Below are 25,782 nucleotides of genomic sequence, written 5' to 3'. Positions count from 1 at the left end.
GATAGCATGTGCATGCTGAAGATGTAATAAAACAATACAAATATATATAATTTGTTGATGCATTTGGTGATAGAAGTTTGATTTCTTCTTTCATGATGGGTTTCCATGCATTTTTATGGCACAAAATTTCTCTTTTTATGCAGATTGATTTTCACAATGTTTTGCTGCACTATGTTTTAATGTTGTTATCTATTAAAATTTTATCTTCTGTGCCAGAAGTGGTTACATGTTCAACCAGTCTGTGGATACTCAAAACTGATATTTTACTTTGTCATGTATATACATCTGTATCTTTCATATAAAACAGGATGGAGTACACATTTAGCAGAATATAATTCATGTAATTTGCATACATTCAAGTCTTCAGGTAGGCCTTTTTTCTTTAAGTGACTGAATATGTTCATGGACTTAGATACAACAGCACTCTGTTTTGTGAGGTATATTTGTATGTTTGCCTCTTGATTAAATATGTGCTTTCCCAGTTGTGGCCCATGACTTTTGAGATCAATTTCTTATTTGACTCATGCAGAGACATAAATTCTTTGAATCATACAAATATTCCTGATGCCAGAGAATTTATTATTACCCAGACTTTACTTTATAACTGTGTGAAAAATTGTAACATGTTACATCCTCTAGAGTTCTCTTGGATTACCTTTGTCTGGTTTTACTGTTATAAAAGCAGATAAATGTGCACTGTTTGCCATATTTAGTCAATAAATTAACTTTATCAGCTGGAGCCTTTTTTAAGTGGAATATTATGAAAATAATTTTGTCTAATTTATTCAGTCATCTTGGTCTTAAGCATCTTGTTATGTGGCCTGCAACTCAGATCTTCTTAGATGCATCCCCAATTTGGTTACACCTTCTTTTCTTATTTCAATTTCTGATGGCATGTGCAATTTCATCTCCTGATGGAATGGCTATCTGTTCTTCTGTAATATTATGCATAACTCTCCACAACAAAGGGGTCTATTCAATACAAACTCAATCACATTAACTTTCAAAAACAACTGACATCCAAAACAACATACTAAACAGATGATGAAACAGTTGTCAGTGATACTGGGGAGTTTTTTCCTCATTACAAAGGCAGAGATTGAGCTTGATAGCTTCCGTGAGAAATGCTTGATCAGTTGTCTGAAGAGCGTGTTATTTTAAATTCCATAAAACAGCAATACCACTCATCTCTGACTGCATAATTCCACTAGCCAACTATGTTGAAGATCCACCAAAAGATGATATGAGTAACGCACTTTGCATTTTTGGATGACTTCTAATCATTACCATATACCACTCAATTATTATATTATATTAATGAATAATATATGTTTTAAAACCAATATTAAAAACATATCTAATTAATATCTCTCTTGCACTTAAAGCATGATATAATCTGTAGTATAATGCAACAAATCATTATTTCACTTCCAAGTCATTTTATTATGGGTATTTCTTTTATTCAGCATCTATAATTCTCCTTGCTTTATCACAAACTTTCATATACATAGCAAGTACATCTACCTTTTTCCAAAGCCAAGTGACATCTATTCTTACACCCCACATCAAAATGAGAAGTGTCTTGATCATCCTCACCTTTACAGTGATAAGTGTTTTCATTTACCCTGCTTTGTGTATCCAATGTCTATCTGTAAGACTGTCAATGACACTTCATACACATACACGTTTTCCTACATTACAGTTGAAACCTAGAGCAATTACCTGTAAAAATTGCAAAATTCAGAAGTAAATAAGAATGAGACATTAAACAGGGAACTATATAGAATAATTATAATTTCAAATATTCTCTTTCAGTACGTTAACTCAACTGCGAAGAATTTGAAGAAATTCATGTTGTACCACTCAAATACTTATTTATCTGAGACAGGAAGGATAGTAAGAAAACTTNAAAAATATGAATTTGTATCTGGAAAGAAAAGTGGAGTTTTGAAGTTTAATTTATTGTGTCATGTGATTTTAATGACAAAATGACACTTTTATGGCATTACGCATTTAAGCGTGTGTTCCACACATTACAGCACAGAACTCGTGCTATCAATACAAATACAGTTGCTGCATGTTTTTTAATTCACTTGTGGCTTCTATTTTTGTTTGAACCCAAATCACTGAATTTCACTGAAAGAGAACATTTCTTTCCTCACAAGATGCAATTTTCTAACCACTTCAAAAAGAAGATATACAAACATTAAGAAAACAGAGGAAGATGAGTTTTTACACTGCTCTTTATACGTGTAACAGAAACTGGTAGAGTTAAAAAAGGTTTAGATAATTCATCTGCTTAACTAAAATACCAGATAACAGAAGGGAACACCTACATATCTATTTTCATATGAATTTATCCTCCATTGTGTACAATATGGTACATTGTGTTTCATGTTAAATAATTTATTACGTCTTTTAACAAAATGAGAATTCGTATTATTTTATACCATTTTGTAGCTCTGTATACTAACTCCAATGTTCATCCAATGTGCTGGCAGATTGCTTTTCACGTAGCCAAATTTTCTGAAGGTAGTTCATTTGAAACTCAAACATCAGAATTGACATCACATGAACTAGGCCAGTACACAAGGTCATGATTTATGTAGTGTGGGTCCACAGACACCTGAAGCTAATGCAGTGAGCAATATGGACTGTCAACTGAGTTCACATATTGCTACGGGAGGTTCAAACAAAGCCAAAGTTTTTAGTCTTAATGGCAAGTAACAGCTTATGACGGAGCACTGCACGACTGCTGTACAAAGGGATGTAAAGGCGTGAGATGCAGGTGTTTGCTGTTGGCAGGTGGGAATCATCAGCAGGTCGGATTGTCACACTTGGCATGGGCTGGAATCCATCCTCACTAGCAGGTAATGCAGGGGAGCCTGTCCAGAAATATACCTGGAGAAGATACATTGGACAGTAAATATGGTGAATGGATTACAATGACTATCACAATCTTGAATAGCACATTAATTTCTATGGGCTTTCTACAGAAATAAATAAACATGAATATGTTTGATGTACAATATTTATATGAAAATCTGAATGTGATGTGAAAACATGGTATGTTTCCCATTATTACACATTTTGCAAATATTATGCATTGATTGAAATTTAAGCAAGGGACATTTTCACATCAATGTTCATCAAGGAATCACATGGTGGAGTCCTCATACAGTAACACTTTATGAAATAATCATTACTTTATGCAATAATTACAGCATAACTGTGATGTATCTATGCAAGAATGGCCAGTTCATAGTGACCATACCTCACCAAACCATGTGGTAAGGAATGTTAAATATCAATGACAACTGTTTATTAGAATTCATTTTTACATGTCATTCATACAAAGAGTATAAAAAAATATATATGCAACACCACATTAACCTTTAAGAGCCGGCATTTAAACCCCCCACGACTGCGCTGCTGCCGGATTTAATTTGACGTTGCCCTTTTAATATTGTAGGCTTTCAGAAAAAACTACATATTTTCCGTTCTATGCAGCTTAGAAATACGAACTAAAAACCGCCTGAAAGAGAATGAAATTCCCTACAATATACCTATGGAAATTTTTACAAATAAAAATTAACTGTAATTGTTATGTCATGAAATTCAAAATATACTCTCTATTATATGTGTAATGAAATTCCAAAAGACTTACCCATAATTTTTTCTTCAAATTTGAGACGTCGTTATATCCAAAATACATTGACACTATACACCAAAATGTTTGGTCAGACTGTACACGAGTTTCAACTCGTTGCGTCGTGTAAGTTTACGCTACTATAGATACTGCGTGCGGGAGCGCGGAGAGGCAGAGTTTGCTTCAGCGCGTTGTGAAGGTCACACAGACCTCACTTCTCATACGCTGGTAGACAATCTGGTTCAGTCTCTCGCTTAGCGAACAAACAGGAAGTTATTGTTTCTATCTGGCTGGCCGGACAGTGTTGTCAATGTTCAGTTCCAGATGACTCAATGAAAAATCTTGGCTTCCCCAGAGAAACAGTCCGCCACTGACTCACAAGCTGATAATTTAGACACTCACTAAACACGTCACACTTCCTTGAGAGCTACAGAAGCAGTGATCTGCCCGCACAGAGGAATGTTGGGTCAGCTTTTCTGTGAAGAAGCTTCCACTCTGTTTGGCTGACCAAGTCACAAACAGTCTTAACTATATGTAAACGAAATCGAACCCAGTACCATGATGAAGGGTTTTATTGTTCAGAGCCAACAACTGGACCTCTGACTTGAACTTGCGTGTGTTTGTTTTGGTTTCAAACTCAACGTCTAACCGTCAGCACTTCTAAAGTGAGCACGTGTCTTGCGTCCAGTATACTGGACTTTCGGCATCTTCGAGGTCACAGGTACCGTCCGGTATACCGGACTTTCGGTCGTTAAAGGTTAAGCTAATTATTCATCTCCACAAAATCTCTGTTATCACTCAAAATGTCCCTTTCATGATGCTACTACATATCAGTTGCTTCCATAACCTTCTATTTTATTCTCTCCTGAGCCCCACAGCATGGCATAATGCATCCCATGCATAGCACTGGAGGTCCATCAATGTTTGAAGCCCTTCATAAGTTTTCTGATGAGGCTGAACGCTATTTACCTATGACTGAGTTACATAGATCCATTGCAACGCATAATTCTTCTACCTCAACCCAAACTACCACTCTAAATTGTTTTTGTGATATTCAGTTATTCCAAACCCTTGTAGCTTTCAGATGAATCATCTCTATGGCGACTGGAATCATTTTATAACAAATTGTCTAGCTCATAGAAAATTATTTGTAACACCCTTTTCTTGGTCAGTCATTTTTGATGTGGACCATTAATGTTACAGCTGGCCTGTTTTCACTTCTATACAGTCAAATATTAGATTCAGAAACATCAAATTTCTTCATTACAGCACAGTTACTGCTTTTTTCATCGTCATTTAAAACTAAAACTTTAAAGTTAAAGTCACAGCTTAGCATGTTCCTTGTGAAGTTGAGCTCTGTTTTCCTTTACACCACCTTCTCCATGGCTTGATATTTTCAGAAGGGTGCTAAATGTGCAAGAATTCTATTGTAACTGACGATTCTGTATAATACTCAATAAAACCATATACACTAGTATTAATTTTGAATATTTATATATAATTTCTCATAATTAATGCAGAGATAAAGTATGAGGATAAATTACAAAGTTCCTAATCCAAATTATTTTTTATTGTTGCCACAACACAGAAAAAATATATTGATTTCAAAAACAACACTTTCCATGATAACTTCTAGTAAAACGTCCAACAGAAGTACACATGCACAAAAATAAAGTGCAGTCAACTTTCAGAAGATATCTGATGAAATAAGACTGTGAATTATATGTAAGGAAATTTAGTATCTGCTGATAGCATTCATTATAAACTATAACAAATTGGAAGCAGCTTAAAATTAAGTATCTCATAATTCATCACACTCACCAAATCTTGTCTCTCAATGTGAGACATCTTCTCTACTATGGACCACAGCCAACGTTTGAATTTCAAGAGACGTTCACTTGACTCCCCTGATTCATCATTAAAACTGGTGTATGATATGAGAACGGCCACATTGATGTCACCGACCCCATTCAGTAACAGTCGCAGATCTTCTGCTGTAAGCCCGTCCAGTGAACCAGCTGGCAGGACATCAAATACACCTGTACGCAGTGCCTGTATCAAGCATAAAATTTTGAATTATACCTTATTTTATGTTACTCATATACATATATGGATTTCATAAATTTCAGCTCTACTTCAAAATATTTTAATGATTTACAGTACACTCTTAACAACACTGTAAATTTCATCAGAGGAAGATTACTGATTCTAAAAAATTATAATGCATATATTTTCAATCACTTATTTTATTTCCTCTTGGCAAGCTGTGGTCATAGTGAGACTGGAGCTCATTGCAGAGCTAGGTTTATTGTTCTTGCAGGATTTGCCTTACATATCTCAAACTGCCTCTGCATAAGAAACAGGAATCATAATCCTCTTTGCATTCAGGATGCACGAAACACCATATTTTACATTATGGAGTGGAATGTCTTGCACAGAATGTGGATTTCTTGTGCTCCACTATCTGCTGTTTTGTGCATTCATGCATCCAATCAATCAAAACAAAGCCTTGCTTGTGGGGGTTTACTCATGACAATGATGGCAATAATAACAGCAACTTTAGATTCAGAACAAAGTTCACCAGAATGAACTGGCTGAACAGTTACACAAATCACTGGTTCATGTGGCTATAAAGCATGCCTAACTGTGGCTTTGTAAAACCAGTTTAAACAAACTGTGGTTCTCATGAGCTCTAGTTTTTGGGATATACCACCATACCCTCCAACTTCAGGGTCAAAGGATAAGGTAAGAAAGAAACGAGCATGAAGCAGGACAATGACTGTGAATATGTGAAAGACAAGACTATATGCCAAAGCAGGTAATGCTTCTGTATTACAAACAATGTTGACAACTATAAGGAAAGAATTTTGGTTTAGTCATATGGCTTCCAAAGACAACCATTTTTGTTCTGTTTACATTTATAAATGTCAGCCTTTGCTGATGTACGATTTTGTCTTTACTAAAGGATAAATTTTCCAAAAATGTTACACACACTAATGTTTTACAGCAATACTGCCATACTTCATTATTGTTTTCAAATTAATAGAACACCCAGTCACTTACAGAAACAATACATTATACCACAATTCTACATTTTATTTCTCCCACATGCTTTTCATTAGCAAGTTTTATCATAGTATGATACAGGTTAGTATATTCTGTATCATATCATGTAACTAACTTCAAGAGCTTTTTCCTGTGTTTTGATCATGCGGTATTCAGCATATTTTCGCACGTAGTCATAAACATTTTGTGCAGTAACCTCCATATCACGTCCACCAGATACAAGTTCCATGGTCCCACCACCTTCCTCTACACTCAAATCAATGCTGAAATAAAGAAAACAAATATTCCCATAAGACACTAATTATAAGACACATGCAAGAATGACTTTTTCAGTTTGATATGAGAACTTGGAAAAATTCCAAGAGTAAAGAGGAGAATGAGAATTTTCTATATTACACAAAATTTTTCAATGTAACCACAAAATCTTACATTAACCACTTTACAAAAATGTGCTGAGTTGTGCCACTTTTACCTTTAAATATCAGATCTTTTTTCATTACAAATTTTCTTAAGTCACCATACTAAAAAAATTAATTTTATGTTAACAGCGGTAAATATTAAGGAAAAAATAATTCAAATAATTGAACTATTCTGTTATGAATACTGCTGTACCTACATTACTACCCAAATATTAGTGCCACACTGTATTGTATGCAATTGGAAGTGTCTGTTAGAACAATCACTTCTATGAATTTTTATAAATTCTCAAAATAATGAGATTACAGCGTATTTCTGAACAAAAACAGAGGTGAATGCAGCCTTACAGTAATGTTACTGTTGTAGTGATGCATAAATGCGCACTTCCAATTAAGCTCCTGAAAAAACGTACCTGAAAGTGAGATCAAGTGCAGAAAAGAGGCTATTACTATCTTTAGTTTCTGCATCCACCACCAGTTGTCTCAGACTCTCATATATTACTGGATCAAAAAATGCTAAATCATGGAATCTAATAGGTCGACTAAGGATATACTTCATTACATGACGATTCAAGAAAATGGGGCATAGTTCATTCTGCAGAAGGCACAGACCAATCAACCTGAAACCAATCAGACACGTACAAACACATATATATCATTAATCAACACATCACAAACAATACAAGAAGTATGCAACTTGACTAAGTTTTCCTGCAAAAGCTGAAAGCAAAGGACAGGATAATGCCTATATTCTATACAACAAACACATGTATAAAATAGTTTTAGTATTACTGAGTATGTGTGTGTGTGTGTGTGTGTGTGTGTAGAAAATTGAATTATGTGTATACATGTCTGCAAAAATGTGTCTCCTGTCAACATGGTGAGTTCTTAAACTGATCTATTACAATACTCAGAATCTACTTGACCTATTATAAATCAATTTTGTCATGATATGCAATATATGTCACCTGTATGAGATGATAATTCCCATAACAAAAATAAAGAACATGACTTTAACTACTTTCTCCTAACCTCTGCTACATCATCACTTAAAATATCTGTACAGGACTCAATCTGATATCTTGAAACACAATAACCACAAGGGAGAACAGTGGCATGTGGATTTTGTATAGTACAGTAAGTTGTTTTTGGAGCCATAGGGACAAAAATTCTAAAATTAAGAAATGCCTTCCTAAAAATTAACTTTCATTAAAATAACAAACCAAAAAGCTGCATCTATATACACAGAACCATTAGCTGGTTCTAGATCAAGAGCACGGAAATAACTGCATGGAGCAGAATCCTTATCGTAAAACTAATGGTTGCTCATCAGGTAAAGGAACTTCCTTTTATGAAACCCAAAAGTTCATCACTGTGTTAGCAACCAGAAACTGGACCTGATTCTGAACTACACGAATCTGGTCCACATCCTCAAAACTACTTCTTGAAGATCAATTTTAATATTAACTTCCCACTTATACCTGTGTCACCGAGCAACTTGGTTCAGGCTGTAGTACTTCTGACTTGAATTCAGGAGGTGCCCAGATTGGATTTTATCTGCAGCATCAAGTATCCTGACTGTTTTCATGTTTTCTTCTGCCACGCTACGAAAACATTGGTATTATACCTCTAAATGCATCACTATCATTTCCTTTTCAAATCCTTTATTCACTTTCAAACCTATCACCTGATACAATACACCCTGAAATGCTGAGATACTGATAGCACTGCTAAAGAAATCATAAATGAAGAAATAAATATACCATAGTCTCCCAAATGCCTGCCACAGATTATTCCAGTTTCATACTCGTTGTTTTCAGAATCCTAATAAAATTCAGTGTGCACATATTGTGAAGTTCATAAACATGCAGTTTTCTCCATGACCTTGATGCTGGCTCTATTTTGTTCAAACATTCTTCTCAGCATTCAGCTATCTATTTTATGTACTTCTGTCATGAAAGAATTTTATATGCTGTCCAAATATAAAGACTGTAAACATACCATGCACCTCTTGTTTAGGATTCAAGTAGCTGGTATTCCTCCTTCAGAAAAAGATATTTTCTGAGTGCAAAATCCCAGTTTCAGTACCAGTGATACCAAAATGGTGACAGTATGATTACTGGAGTATGATTAACATTATTTGTAACTATACACTGAAGAAATGATTCACTAAACTCTCCTTGATTATTTTCTACAATAATTTATGTCAGAGCTGAAATGTGCAGTACTAAATGCAATCAAACATACCAATGCCACAACATAACAAACAAACAAACAAACAAACAAACTCTGTGGCCTGTAGTCCACAAGCGAACTATACCGACTGAGTGACCGCCACTTGTCAGCAAAGTTATGGTCAAATTATGCGTATGGAGGGCGTCATATGGTCAGCACAATGGATCCCCACGGTCATTAACGATTATCCTACGGCCCTTTAAATTCCAATTGTGGCAGCCATACGGAATTCTTTAAAGGGCCGCTCTTAGAAATCCGTAAAAGCTGTAGTCACTTACTAAATTTGCTCCTATTTCTGCAATTTCTGTGATAAACGAACGAAATAAACGCTGTTTTTTTCTCTAAAGAATATAGAATCAGATATTGTAATTTACAGATTGTATAAAACATGTTACAATTTTTGCACTGACACCAAAGGAGAATTTTCGCAGTTTCTTGTTTCTGTGCAAGAATTCATACGTTCTGGACACCCCTGAATGGAAGTTGCTGATGACGACACTTGTGCAAGTCACGGTAAGACCGGATGTTGAGTCTAGAGCTTATCGTTGGCTACTACTAGAATGTGGACAGTGGAAGAATGATATAAAGTCACGTGTTGTTGCATATAGAGTTCTTATAAACAATACGTGTACTGTTCTTGTAGAGATGAAGGCTAGCATTTGTTTTATGAAATCGTGTTACTGTATGAACACACACCGTAATAGCTTCGTTCCTGGAAGCATTCAGTCGAGCGTAATTTCAAAGTGTGATCGTACCATGACGTAATTCTTGTGGAATGAAGAGTGGGCGAATGGCTCGGCTGCACCTAAGATTACATTTCTTTATACAGTTTCATTACACTGAGTGCTTGGTTCGTAACTGGAAGTGTTCTGTCTAGCTATTCGTCGGCAACCTGGGGACCCCACACCAGCGTGGCACGAGGAGTGTGAATAATTATTCAGGTGGAGCTGTGGGCAAACTGTGCCAAACAGTTATAGCATCTGTTGTCGAACCTGGAAATGGACAAATAAGCTATTTTTCCATCTCCTTGGTCTGAACAGTTACATCCTGTTGTCACACTGAGAATTTCGTCTCGCTCTTTTGCGGAACATGCTGTTAGGGGTCCACCTCGCCATCAACGGCCAGGGGTCGAACCCCTGCCGTTTTATGGGAGATATCTCGACTATAGAAGGCCAAACCACATCACTGGCCGACTTGCTATACTTCGCAATTGAGGTGTCGTGTGTGCTTTTCGCGTGGGACATGAAAGACCGCCCGGACAAAGTGCGTGAATTGCGAAATCGGACTCTGCATTTCCGGATTTTTTGAGAATTCCACACGAAGGCAACATTCCGGCAGATGACGCAGGTGGGAAGACAGACACTCCATGCAGATGGTGGCCAAAAATTATATAAGTAGGACATTATTTTCTACCTTAAAAATGTATTTCAAATAACGTCCGCACGCGCGGACTTTGCGACACCACATGGCGTCATTCGTACCGCTGCCTTTATATCTGCGACGACATACGGTGTCTTTAGTCGTTTAAAGGTTAATTTCGGTTTTCTTGACCGGAGCTATTTCCTTGAAATAGCTCCTCAGTTATTCTCATGAGGCTGAGTGGACCCCGTTCCTGACCCACTACTTCTCAGAAAATCTGGCAGCGCCGGGACTGGAACCCGGGTCACAACATATCCACGTGAAAATAGATTTCTCTGATAAATTTCATATAAACAATACAAACATAATATTAAAAGTTGAACTTTCCATGAGAATTAAACTCCATTACTACTGTAATGTGGTAACGCTGGTATGTCATGTGACGTCACCACATGTTGTATTTTGTAAGATTTAATGATGTTTTCTCACATTAATTTGGCATATAATACTGTGAGATACCCTAGACACATAGCATAGAACTGAAATTAAGCCTAATATAAACAGATATTTCGCAACTTGAAAATGAAGTCATCTCGACTGCACACGGCACTGAGGATGACGTTATGGTTCTGAGAAAAGGCTGCAATATCCAGGGGCCATCCAGGCCCGAAGCTCTCCTTATAAGGAGATAGACGCTATAATGTCACATGATTTTGCCACGCCCGAAGACACTACTATATAAGGGCTGGCATGGTAACTATTAGGGGATGTAAGATGTAATCAGCATTAAGATAGTGCCGCACGCACTGTGCGCGTGAGAGCACACTGCTCTCGTAAGAGTCAGGGGTTTGATTCTTGTCTATACTTATTTCATGTCTTGAACAAGTAAAGTGTTTGGTTTCACCTCACAAGTTCATGTTGTCTACCTTATTTCACACATTCGAATCTTCAAGGAGATCTCGCTTATCCACACGCCCAACGCTTCGGTTCACAACCAGCTACAAGCTCAACAGGCAGAGTTCAACATCGCACCTGGCCAGTGCATCTCACCTGACGGAGCAGTACAACAACATCGTACCTGTCTTGATGCAGTATCATCAAGTGGTGGCAGCAAAATAAAACGTTACCTTCTAAGTCTTTCGACTTAGCGACAAACTCCTAACATCCTGAGTTCGCGTGTGAATTACCATCCTCACACACGCGAACGTAAACAACCAACATTACACTACCAATGCTTGGGGAATTTGCATTAAGGAATGCATATATACGAATCTGAATAATTCCTGGTAGGTTACTGTAATTCCATCTGGTTTTGTATACCTTATTCAAATCACTCTGTTCTATGTCATTTTTATACTTCGCTACTTTTGGATTTGGTTTGGAGCTTCACCGTTACTTTAGGGACAAAACAGCTCAAGAAATACCGTTTCAATTTAACACTATACTATGTAGGGAAGTAGAATGGCAAACAAACATTTACCATCTATAAATTACAGAAGTATCACCTTGTTCTGTTCACTGTCTCTGTACGCCTGGAATATCTGCATTTCTGGACACACACAGCCAGGGAACATATTTCAGTTTCTCAATTCTGAACTACAGTCAAGTATTATGAAAGTATACTTATGGATAATGTATTAGCACGTGTCTTATAAGGAAAATACTGTGTGCTTTCGTGGGCAATAGTCACATCTGTGGAGTGGCTTTCAAACTCAGGGACTCTAAATACAAGCTGTGACAGGAACAATTCTGGACCTTTTTTCTCCTTTTGTTTAATGACTATTTCATGCTATCTCCTTCCAAGTACTTTCATTGCTACCTGATTCAGCGAACCTAATTATTCTGGCATTGGTGAAAGCATATATGGAGAATACTATGTTTTAAATTCTGCAGTTTTACTATGAACACATCATAAAACCTCTTTCCACTACTGCAATAAACTGAGTCTAAGAAACACACAAGAGTCACATGTGACTTGATCCGGATACTGTGAAGGACAACAATGACGTCATTTCCCGAATGGAAAATCCTGCACAGACAATACAAAATAAGCAGCATTACTGTCATATCAGAGAACCCAATTGCTATGTGCCATTTTTAAGTATGTTTTCATTGCATACTTTCTGACAGGTGGCACAGAACATCTACATGGAAACTGTGATTCACAGTTCATTCCTCCTGATGCACTGAATTAAAGAGAAATGTCCCAGACATGCAGTGTTTTGATCAGAGGTCATTTCACTTTTCAAGTCTGAAAACCAATCACATGTTCTGAGTTCTGCTGTTTCTTCTCCAAAAAGATATCAGAACATATAAATATCTATAGTTTTTCCTATTTTTTTAAACAACCTGATGCTCTTCTTTGAAGACTTTCATTTTTTAAAACAAAATCACAGATTATACAGCACATAACTGTACATTATGATTCATCACTTCTGAATATGTCTTAGTTCTAAAATGGCAAACTATTAAGTGGACTGTGTTCTACAATCATCTAGCACGGACACTGTACCAGCTATGGTAGTGTCATGCTGCAGCCTGTATAGAAATTTTCTGATCACACCACATATACCTGCCTGAATTAAAGCTAATTTTAAATGTGTCATGGTAGATTAAATACCTCCCAACATTCCGGAATGCATTCATCCTCTCAAAGCTGGCCTTTCCCTGACGAGGGGAATAGAACCCTCTCTTTCCAGGACTATAGAACAAGGGTGAGTTGTCTTCATTATCCTCTGTTGGTTCTTCAGTTTCTGAACTTCTTGATGCTCCACTCCCAGACTTCTTCCCTCTTTCTGATAGGCTGAACACATCTAGATCTGAAACAGACAAACAATTTATGAGCTGCAGTACACTGTGAACTCTGATTAGACATAAAAACAGAAGCATATGCAGGATATCATATTCAGTTATTTGCGTGGCCTCAAACAACCATGTGAAATAATCTTCTGTTAGTCCTCTGATACTGTAAGCATTCTTTGTGATCTTCCATCAGCTTGGTCCCACACACTGCATTTTCTTGATGTTGAAGGAATTATTAGTTTCTTTTGCCATACCTGGCAACCATTAGCATCTGCATAGCTATCTGCTTCCATGTGGTTGCCCATGACTGTCACATAATTTACAGTAAAATCACAATTTCACGTTCAAACATTGACAATGTATTACTTCCCCAGATTTCCTAAATTAATATAAAAAACCAATCTAGCGCAAAACATTGACCTTCCAGATCTTGTACATCAGTTTAATGCAACCACTATAGGAAAGTTCCCGGAATAGGTAAAAAAAAATGCTGGCTTAACTTACTCAATTTTGGCTGCCATCTTCTTCAAAATAGTCTCCTTGGGAACATATATAGTAATCCCATCGTTTTTTCCATGCTTCAAAAGCACCATGGAAGTCATTGTCCTTAATGCTGTCAAATGTTTCTTGTGACTCCCTTTACACGTCAGACACTGTTTCAAAATGTTGTGCCTTCAGTTTCATTTTCAATTTGGGAAACGAAGCTAATCACACAGGGGCTAAGTCTGGCGAGTAGGGAGGATGGGGAACAATAACCATGTTATTGTTAGTCACAAACTCTGTGGTTTTCAGGGATGTGTGGGCAGGCATGTGGTCGTCATGGAGCCAGTTGTGGTTGTGCCAAAGTTCCATCCTTTCTGTCAAACATTTTCTCTCAAGCCTTTCAAAACGTCATAGAAAATGTCACAATTGACCATAATATTAGGAGGAACAAATTCATGGTGAACAACCCCCTTCATGTATAAAAAAACAATGAGAATGCTCTCTGCTGAACTTCAGACCTGCCATGCCTTTTTTGCTCTTGGTGATTGTGAACTCTTCCACTGCCATGATTGTTGCCCTGTTTCTGGATCTTAACCATAAATCCAACTTTCATCACGTGTTATGATACTAGAGATATGAGTAAAAGTCGGGTCCTCATTAGGGACATGTTTATGCACAGCTGCTTTTGATCATTTGTCAAGAGTCGGGCAACAAACTTCATGGCAGTGCAGCACATGTTTGAATTTTCTGTTAAGATCTCCTGGCAAACTCTATAACTGATCCAAACAGTTCTGTGAGCTCATGGGATTGTTTGGTGATAGCCTTTGTGGATGAGTTCTCATATTTTTTCAACATTTTCTGTTGTTATGCTGGAGTTTGGTCACCCTGAATGTTTGTCGTCTTCAACTGATACTCAACTGGCCTTTAAACGCGAGTGCCATTCAAGAACTGTCATCTGGCTTGAAGAAAGTTTTCTAAAAGCCTCACAAAGAATTTCAAGAGTTTTGGTACAGATTTACCGAGCTTCACACAAAACTTGATGCAGACATGTTGGTTGATTTTTGCCATCCATAGCAGACAAAACAAAACACGAAGTCGAAAAAGCACTCGTGTAAAAACAATGTGTGTTCACAGCATGGTGTCATGTGGTAGACTGAAGCTATAGGCTTGCTGAAGTGTAACCCTGGCCTCCCATCTCATTTTCTTTCACAGAAGCAGTTAAAACAATAACAGTCTGGGAACTTTCTGATAGAACCTTGTTCAGTTTTCTCTCCACTAAAAATTGATAATACATGAACACAGTCTTTGACAAGTGACAGACATCACATACTGAAAACCGTGGAGCCACATCACTAGTAGCCTCATAGTCACACTGTCAACTGGGGTCGATTCACACTTTATTTCATCTAACATTACTTACTTTTGAAATTAATTTGATATTATGTGAATATTTATTTATTTATGCACAAACAGTCTCTTTGTTTCAGCACTGATTTCATATTAACTAGTACCTATAAGAAATCTGCAAGCTACATTATTAGGAATCTGCAGCCTAGCAACAGGTGCTGTTTCATGGCCGTTACCTAGTAACGGATCTCTGTGATACATCATCATAGCTGCAAACAACATCTGCAAATCTCTGAACGTTTTCAATAAACATATCTCCCTTGAGGATACATTTTCCTTTGCTTAATCCTACTGAGTTACATCATTACCGTGTTACCTATATTGTTTTACTCCTTACTGTTAAATTTTAGTCTAGTTTTTTATGTATACCATCCGTGCTTGCCTATTATTAGCCACCGACTGTTGGCAAGCACTTAAATAAAGGAGCTGAACTAAATTATTGTTCACCTGAGTTTTGATTCTTTCCTTTATTCGTGCTACCTTTGTAATTTGCCTTTTGGTTGTAAATTAGCATGTAAATAAATAAGAAATTAACTGGTTGAATTATTATTAATAATAATCATAGGATATACATGTTTACCTAGCAGCGCCTCTGATGCAAGCTCTTGTCCATGGCTCAGTATAAGCTCCATTGCTTCTTCAACCTTTTGCCTGAGAGCATCTTCTGATGCAAGGAGCATCAGAAGCTGTGCTGGGGTCAGTTCAAGGAGCATGCCAGTGATTTTGCTAGCAAACGTTGGGCGCAGAAGCTGCACTTTTGGATACAGCCGATCTCCAAGCTGTTGCTGGTGTAATGTAAGATGCTCATTGTGACCCGTGCCTCCACTGCCACTACCTGAAGTGCTGTTACTGTTTTCAGCACCAGGGGGAGAGAAGGGGCGGGCATCATAGGATAAGGAACGACGTGGTTCTCGACAACGCTGAGATGAACGCTGGGCCTGAAGACATTACAAAACTTGCAAAGCCAAATATTCATCTCAGTAGTTCACACATATATTTGAATCAATCTTAAGTACTGTGGGGGGAAGGTGGGGAAAAGGGAAACACTGTATAAGCAAGTGAAGAACATGGAGACAGAATTTAGTTTAGAACTCTTTGAGATTGTGTAACACATTATGTAAAACTACTATTCATGTGAGACATAACTATGCTAAATGTGACATATTCCTGATAACACTTTAACTGCAGACTTGCACATGTTCTTAACAGAACCTGTGAGCTTTCATGTCTATAAATTATAAAAGATCTGTAACACAGCAAACGAGCAACTTAATTACCTGAGCATGCCGACGCATAGTCTCCCTCTCACGTGTTCTTAATCTTTGCAGAACATTGTATGGAGCATACTTGGTGCCCACTTGAGCTGCTTCCAGATTTGGTAGCTTCTCATTGGCTAACAGTGCCTATAAAGAAAATTTATAGTATTAAAAGGCAAGAAAAAAAATATGCGCGTAATGTAATTTATTTAAAACAAATGAAACAAATGATAGAAATGCAGTATCTACATATTAAAAATGTTAATAAACCAAATAAAAATTTTAAAAAATGCTCAATTTTAAAGATAATGTTGAATCCATTTCCAGTTTCTTACATGAACCAGGCACCCTTATGATAATGTGAGAATTTTTCTTTTTTATGTGATTCAGGAGGCAATTAACATGCATATATACATGTTTAGGGTACCATGTGCATGTCATTCACTACACATCTCCCTTATATTATAGCAAACACATGCTCTATGAACTAGGAAAGGAACACCAAAAAAACTGGATGCAGCATAATGAGATTTCTATGACCTTTACATACAATTTACATACAATTACTAGCAAATGAAATAAGGGGATGACAACAGTGTTTAAAATAGTGTAGCACGTAGTACCATTGCTATGCAATGATCATGAGATGGAACATGCATTCCTTCATAACAGCCAGTAAACATGTCAACAATATCCAAACTATTGTTAGGCAACCACCCACAACAATAGAGGGTTGCTGGAGTCTGTTTTTTCTGCTGGGTCTGCCCCAAGGCTATACAGCAAGGACCCCAGTCTGGCTGAGAGGCAGTTCAGTTGAATGAAGTGACGTGAAGTAGTTAGTTGGAGAGAGAGAGAGAGTTCTGTCAAGGGTTGGCAGCTGAGTTGAGCTCTGCAAGGGATGTTGAAAAGAGGTGGCGCTACAGTTGAGCTGACATCTGACAAGCCTAGTTGTGGGATATTCACTAGACGGTAAAACCATGACCATGGAAGATGAAGGATCTCCATGGCAATGGCTATTGGAGACCGTCATAGACTGAGAACACTTTGTGTGTGTGTGTGAGAGAAAGCGAGAGAGAGAGAGCTGTACAGTGAACTGTAAAGTGTAGTCATGAGTTGTATATTAAAGTGATCAATAAATTGAGCCACCAATCCAAACCCTGTCTATAGTCACTTATACATGTGACAATGTGATATGTTGCATACAGTGAGAATAATGGAGTCACATAATGGCTCATTAAAACATGTTTCTGGGGTAACAAATATGCATACAAAAACTAGTTCACCTGCAAGCCATATAAAGAGCGTCAGTGAGACCCAAAATTGGAGAAGTCATGAGACAATAAAATAGGGTCATGAGTCCCGGTGGACTCGGAACCAAGAACAACTGTGCTGGCAAAGCCAGCAGCAATTTACCTGACCAACTGACCATAACAAGGAGTAGACAAAAGTGAAGCCATTGAGCATGGAGGTACTGGGGAGAGTCCTGGTTACTGGAGACTGTTAGCAAGGAATGGATATGTGAAGAATAACAAAAGTGTCATATATGTAGTTATTGGTATCCAATAAATTCAAGTGACAATCTTACCCCTTGTCTAGTTACTAACCTATACAAGATTATCATTAATATTTAAGACTATCAAAATAACTGGCTGCAATACACTGGGGTCAGGAGAAAGTTGTGAACCAAAGAAACAAATGGAGGAACCATCAACAGGCATAGGGTTTAGGAACAGACAATTAAGCTTAACCCTGTGCAGGTATGATGATAAGTACACAATGGTTGTTTAATTTAGTAAGTACAACCAATAATGCATTGTTTTGACTTTATGCATCACCATTTTAATTATGTTAAGTACAGCAATATTCTTTGGTTTTACTGAGGGGAAATTTTTCAGAATCTCTATTGCAATGAGTAAGTACTACGGCACAATTTTTAGACTTGCATAAATATACTTCTGGCAGCAAAGCTTAGATGCTGAATTCTATTCTTTACAAGTCAAATTAGCAGGATTGGCAACAAAGGATTCTCTTTTACTGAGTGATTAGAGGTGGGAAAGGAGGGAGGGAAAATAAAAGCCTTTGTCAAAATATTGAAAACCATCTATGTAAAAGGAGCTTTTGGGAATATTTTCTACTGGAGGCGAAGGTGATAAATCACAGGAAATAAGGAAAATATTCAAAACATACTCCTCTTATTCTTCACAGACGCATGTGGTCTGGTGTGGCTGCACCTTTTGCCACCGTGTAGGGCTGGCCTTGGATGTTCCATCACCATCTACCAACCTCTAGTTACCTTTATTTGCAAAAGTAGCACTTGTGTGTGCCACCCCTTTTCTCACAGGAATATTAATATCTTATGATGCATGTAAATTTAGTCATAACAGTGAGGATTTGTGCTTGTGTAGATTCTTTGTTTTCTGGTAATGAGAGACATTCTTATAAAAATGTTTTCAAGGAAATGCAGTCCAATGGCGATAAAAGCAAAGCTTGTGTCTCAGCTTCAAAGTCAGAAATTACTAAGGCACATACACAGACAAATAATACCAAAAGTGGAAGTTAATATGATTATGTGTTGGGGCATGATTTGTAGCAAGATACTTTTAATTTAAAAATTCATGATGTATATTTATATAACAGTTTGCCAATCTGCATATAAATAAACACTACGCTGCTGTTTGGCACTTAGACCATACAACTAACTTCTCAGCTCTACCTTGTGTTGAGGTTATAATTGCTTGAAGCTACACTTCTGCCCTCCAACACTCCTTCAAGGTGAGTGCTTAATTCAGGATAGGAACAATAAATGGTAATTTATTCATACAAACTCACCTCAGCTACAGCAGTATAGAAGCTTCGAGCAACACCCGAGCCTTCACCAGGTTCATCCTTAAACGTCACTTTGACTCGATTGACAGCTAGTGGGGGCTGTGAACTTGAAGCTCTACGGTGGTAGTTGTTGTACTGTGTATTCAACTCCTTCATTGTCTGTATTATCAACTGAGTTCTTTCTCTTTCAACCTGCAACATTTTACAGGTGATGAAATTATTCTGTTTGCTCCAAATAGCCTCTGCTGTTTTATGTAACAATTTTCTATTATTCCACATTCTGAATATGGAGGAGTACAGTTCAGTACCAACTGTCATAATTAGATACATAATTCTTAACTATATTCACTTCAATTTTTTTCAATCCGGCAACATTTATATCAGTTCTGTTTTCTCATAGACTTACAGTGGAAACCTCATTTAAAGGCTCTCTGGGGATCAGTGGCTTTGAACATTACACTGGTGAAAATCTTAAATAGAAATAATTTAACACTGAGATTATTGTTTTGGGACCATTAAAACAGAACATTAGATGAGGGAACACCTTAAACCCAGTATCAATAAGCAGGGCTTTCATGGTATATGCAGTCGACTTTAGAAAACTCTATACCTTTAATTATATGTTGTAATTTTAAAACTAAAAAAAGCAATCTTTGTCCATCATTGCATGTGAAGCTTGAGAATAGGTGGATGAATTCAATGAAATTTGATGCTGAGGAGTTTTAATAAAATTTGTAAACTCAGAAAAGTTTTCAATGTTCTACATATTTTATTTCATTCTGAATGATAAACCGCAACAACAAATTACTCAACTATTTTAAAGGCATTTACTTAGCTGGCTAGATTAAAGAAAAGCTGTATAACATAACAGAGACAACTTGTCCACCCTAATTCATTAGAAGATATTAATGTATCACGTCTGAAGTTCACTTCAGAAACTGCTTGCAAATCACAGCTTGCAGAAAAGGGTTATAACATTACCTTTGCCAGTGACAGATCCCTTTGCTGGGCATTACGTAGTTTCTCCATTTCACGACGGAACTTGGCTTCCTTAACAGCAAATCCTCCAAGTTCAGAAACAACAGAACCAGGTTCAAGTCCCACATCTTCCATGAACACACGTCCAAAGAGGTCAAGGGATAGTCTCCATCGTCCAAGCAGAAGATCGTGGGATACAGACTGGCCAATTGTAGGATGAGGCCTATGAAGGAAAACAGTTAAGAATAGGAAAAACAGCCCCTCTCACTCATGATTAAGTCATCACCCGAGACAAATATAACAGTAATGGAAAACTATAAAAGAAACAGAAATTGTGGACAAGATTTCAAAAGGTGTTCCTTACTGACCTTCACACCTAATTCTTTGTTTAAAGATGACTTAATAAATTACAAAAGAAGTACAACTGGTACAGCCAATTTTTTTTAGAATGTTGGTAATTTTTAGCCAGCCAATATGAATGATAGCCTGAGATTTTATCAATTAAGTTAATGTTTTAATAAGTCAGCCAGCTGTAGCCATATCCTTTCAAAATGTTAAAAACTTTATAAACATTTTAATCAGTTCAAAACTCCCCTGTTATCCTCTCTACAGTCTCCCGCCCACACACAACCATGCATGTAATTTTACTAGTTGGTACATAAAATTAAAGGTACCCAATTTTGGACCAAAATTTCAAACACAGGTCATTATATATTACATTTACCAGAATATAAGACGAAAATCTCAGAATTTTAAATTTGCAGAAAAAATATATTTTATCAATGTTTGTCAAGATCTTTCATTTCACTAGGCTTCTGTGTCTCTGTACTGTCCTTGTTTTGAGCCTTTGAAATGTTTTTCACGTGAAATAGATACAATTTAGTTGTTCTTACAATTTTCTCCCGCACTGGTCATTTACTCTGGTAACACCAGATTTTTGTGCCCCAGCACAATTTTTGGTTTCTTCTACATGCTTCATAACCATTAATTTAAAGTTCACACCACAGCTGTAACACACACTTTTCAGTACATAACAATTATGGAAGCCCCCTTTTCAAGAAGACCACCTATGATTTCTACAACGGTACTGTCACACTTTAGTATCTAAACACAGGATTCAGACTGATAACTACAGATAATTACAACAGTTCTATTATTCTTCATAATCTAAAAGTACAAATAACTACAGCTTTCAATAATGGGGAATCACTTTAATGTTTCCATGCTCAATGGTTCCCATCTGGCTCTCTTTCTACAGCTTTGACACAGACAATGTTGTGTATCTGTTGTTGCACAAACACATTTTAAGAAGTCCTTGCATAGCAGTGGATGTCCTTTGTGACACTCCTCTCACTTCAGCATTCTGCCTTCTAGGTATCTTGTCACAGTATTATAATTTCTAGCCCTCGCACAAATAAATGCATATGTAATGTGTACATGCATTAAAGCTTCAACCTTCAGATTACTGGTGGCGCTTCAGGCCTCCTAAGCAGCTAAATACGAATTAGAGTGCAACCTCAGTACGATAATTTATAAAATTGCTAAAAATACTTGTTATACTGAGTTCTCATCATATCCAAGAATGGTTGAAATACATAATCCTCTAGCCCACTACATATTGTAACATGCAGACCCATTGCTAGAAAGCGACTCAGTAAACAAGCCTGCAACAAATAAGTGACCAACAATAGAGTAGACCCATTTCTAAGAAACACCCGCATCCAACAACATAACAGGTGTTGCAAGAGGTTTTTTTCTATGTGGGTTCGCATATATCCATTGCAAGGCAACGGATGTGTTTTCTGCGCTGTGGTCCGACCAGAGGCTATATAATGCGAAGCCAACAATAACTGACAGTTCGGTTGGAAGTCAGAATAGTTCCAGTGGAGTGTCCAGTCAAAGATGAAAGTATATCAGATAGTGATTTGTGAACTGTTGTAACCAGTTCCTGGGCCAATACATTCTATCATCAAATCCAAAAACCCATCTTATTAGTCATGCAAACACTGGACATGTGACAGTACATTACTATATGACAGTAAGATTTAAGAGATAAGAGCACCACAATATTCATTGTTTTTGGCATGGCTGCAACAAAAACTTGTGAAAATGTCCATCTTAGTTCCATCATATTCCTCTACATGTCTGCATGTAAGAAATCAAGAACCACTAACAGATTTTCAAGAAATCTGATATTGGGGATTCTACTAAAATGTGTCAATATATTTAAATTTGTTAAAATCTGACAATGATAATGGACACTATCAAAAAGCATTTCTGTGTGCATTTCATGAAAAAATCACATTAACTTGCTAAATGTTTTATCAGAATAAAAACTGTTTTGACAAAATAAAGAAGCTGTACATAAAAATGAATCACTTCATGTCCAATACACATTCACATCAGCTGTACAATTTTTTATATAATGGAACAAAATGGATTATTGAGCAAAGTCATCAGATTCTGGAATGCATGCTTTTCTGTCCCAAACAAGGAAGAGGCATACGGTGTGGTTTAGCCATAACTCTATGGACGGCCAGCTATAAACAAATCCGCAATTGAGGTCCGTTAAAGAGATGTGTTATGAAGTTGTGGGTGGCTAGGAATCACTCGTTACAATGGAAGTGTCAGAAGAAATACCCCCTCGTTTTATATAACATTTCCCATAAACGTAATCTTAAAATATTTGTGCTACTTTTCCTTTCCAAAACTGCAGGTAAATGAGAATTTAGTGTAGCATGAATTACTTTACCTTGGCTGATCATGTGGCCGACTTGTCTCAACAGTGACATGGGCAGAGATCTCATGACTTCCACCTATGCTGTCAAGTCCATGCCCATCACCATGCTGCCTCGAGTCAGTTGTTGGGACAACCAAAACGTCAGGCGCATCAGTGCGGTGAGAAGGGGCCTGTTGTGAACAAAATGACTTTATTATTATTTTCAAGCAACAGAACATAGTATTATATTTTAGCATCCCGTTGCATTGAGGCATCATCCTTTATTATCAAAGTATCTGTCAATAATGTGACAGCATTCTGATTATGATGTAGTGCCAAACATTGACGTGCATGGAAGCACAGTGAACAAGTATACAGTGCAGTGGTCTCCTCAAAAAGGGAAATTATCTGATGGTGGCCCATGTGGCCAAAACATGTCGAAAATTATAACAAATATATGACTAAAGACATTTTAGAAAATTGGATAATCACTTTTAATGTATAGAATGTGCTTTTAATGTCCTACTGGCATGTAATGATTTTAACAACATTAAAAAGTGCTGAAATACGTTGTTAGTGTGAAACTTATTCCTAACGTCTTTTAAATTGTTGTATTATTGATGGATATTTTGATAATAAAACAGAACATAGAATTTCACTTAAGTCTTGCAGTACTAACTCAATGCTTAAATATAAGAAGTTGAAAATAGCAACAGCTGAGAACAGGCTTACAGTTATGTACAAGGACTAAGGATACATAGCATCGAATAATAAACATTGATGTATAATATTGTGGCATGTAGACCTGCTGCTAGGCAATGACCACAAAATAAGCAAATATACAATAGCTGTTACTAAGTAATGGCTCTGCAAACAAGCATGTTTCTATGGCAACAATTGAATACAACAATAATAGGAAGAGATGTTTTCTATGCAGTCCGTGCCAAGATGTTATAAGCAGGACAAGTCTAGACAGTTTAGCTTTCAATTAGTTAGTTAGCTGAGAGTTGCTGCAGCTGAGGACAGGGATAGTTCAGGAACCCAGAGGAAAGGGAAGGTCTGCCAAAGGAAAGGCCTCTTACATTCTTTCAAAAGTATGGTATATGAGAGGAATTCTGTGATTTGCTTTAGCAGAAGTCACCCTCCCTGTTCCTATGGTTGGCATGGAGCTCAAACTCTATTTCAAATCATCAGGGAGGAGCTTACAGTTGTTTGGACATGTTAAAGGAACAAAAATAAACAGAATATCTAAGTAAGCTCTGAGAGTACAAGTGAAAGACAAAAGGCCAAAGGGATGACCCAGATAAAGACTGCTTATCCAAGTGAATTATAAAATTAAGGTGGAGGAAAAGCATAAATGTAGGAGAAGATGAAAATGAGGGACAGCTGAAATGCAAATCTGTCTTCCCCTAACCCTTCACTTAGTGTCAAAGCTGCTATAAAAAGGCAAGAGAGAGTTCAGATGTTTAATTTCAGAGTGGCAAATTATGTGCAAGAACATGTATATAATATAAATATATAATTTCATGAAGTCCCATCTTTAATATTTAATATTCTTTATGCTCCTCTAAAGATATGTGACAATGGTTGATTCATTCTACAAATTTTGTGGTGGATATTGTCCACAGTCTTAGGTATATTTGAAACACACAGTGTTTCAGAAACTGTATCCACTTCTGTAATCAGGTGTAAGAGGAGAAAGGACCATACTCAGCTGGAACCATAAGGAACAGGTGTTCTTAATCAATGGATGTGTGGCTAGCTCTTTTGGAGGGGTCAGCTGATGCCAGAAACAGATCTTGGTTCTATAACAATGTATATACTTGAGATAATGGACAAAATCCAACATAATATTCATGGAAATAATATTTTTTAGCAAGTCAATATATTAATATTGCTCAGAATATTGAGTTAATTCAGTCCTTCAAGAAAAGTGGAATTTCAAATGTGATGGTATAGCCTTAAATAATTTTTGTTAACAAGCTTCAGTTAACAGATTTCATAATAATATAACTCACTATAAAGACTCTACAAATTGAGATTTCACAGACAGATATGGGCAGACAGACGCGACTTAACTTTAAAGTACTATGTATTATTATTATTATTATTATTATTATGTATTATTAGTATATGTATACTATGTAAAGTATTATGTAATGGTTGTTAATGTACATGACTATTTCTGCCTGTAAATAATGACATTATATTACTAAATAAGATGTTCATGATGATGGTACAATAATACAAATATTATACAAGCATAGTATTCCACTGAAGGCGAGATTCATGCATGGATTTTGCAATTAATAAGTTCTGTCTTACACTCGAAGTAGTTGGCCCAGGACCAGCACGAACTATTACACTTTTGACTGGAGGTGTTGATACAGCTGTTGATGAAGTTGTAGCTGAAGGGTTCTGCTCTCCAAAACAAGCAATGGCATTAGCGAGTGCAGCTGCCACTTTCCGAGCAGAAACAATGATTGGGGCTCTGTTTTGCTCCATCAATTTCCGATTCTCTTCAGACAAGGATGTATCTACTAGAAAAAGTGAAAGCTATTATTACAATGTTGCCCACCAAACTTA

At 36.9% G+C, this 25,782-nt stretch overlaps 1 protein-coding gene across 7 annotated transcripts in view; it reads right to left on the bottom strand.

The window, feature by feature from the left end:
• Positions 1 to 1,958: 1,958 nt before the first annotated feature.
• LOC111875645 (E3 ubiquitin-protein ligase UBR5) overlaps positions 1,959 to 25,782 on the bottom strand; it is a 103,759-nt gene continuing 79,935 nt past the window's right edge. For 6 of the 7 annotated variants that reach the window (XM_023872043.2, XM_033750154.1, XM_033750150.1 and 3 more), the window contains 11 exons: positions 25,522 to 25,736; positions 23,230 to 23,387; positions 20,481 to 20,700; positions 19,503 to 19,691; positions 16,695 to 16,820; positions 15,998 to 16,355; positions 13,346 to 13,544; positions 7,545 to 7,751; positions 6,831 to 6,978; positions 5,471 to 5,701; positions 1,959 to 2,901 (listed from right to left, as the gene is read on the bottom strand). In XM_023872043.2, the coding sequence (XP_023727811.1) occupies positions 2,689 to 2,901; positions 5,471 to 5,701; positions 6,831 to 6,978; positions 7,545 to 7,751; positions 13,346 to 13,544; positions 15,998 to 16,355; positions 16,695 to 16,820; positions 19,503 to 19,691; positions 20,481 to 20,700; positions 23,230 to 23,387; positions 25,522 to 25,736 (2,264 nt within the window). In that variant the 3' untranslated portion in view covers positions 1,959 to 2,688. The remainder of the gene's footprint in view (positions 2,902 to 5,470; positions 5,702 to 6,830; positions 6,979 to 7,544; positions 7,752 to 13,345; positions 13,545 to 15,997; positions 16,356 to 16,694; positions 16,821 to 19,502; positions 19,692 to 20,480; positions 20,701 to 23,229; positions 23,388 to 25,521; positions 25,737 to 25,782) is intronic. The other variant, XM_033750152.1, reaches the window with a different exon arrangement.

Source organism: Cryptotermes secundus, unplaced genomic scaffold (assembly GCF_002891405.2).
Source record: "Cryptotermes secundus unplaced genomic scaffold, Csec_1.0 scaffold297, whole genome shotgun sequence".
In the NCBI taxonomy this organism is placed as follows: Eukaryota; Metazoa; Arthropoda; class Insecta; order Blattodea; family Kalotermitidae; genus Cryptotermes; species Cryptotermes secundus.
This window is presented reverse-complemented; position numbering and strand designations above follow the sequence as displayed.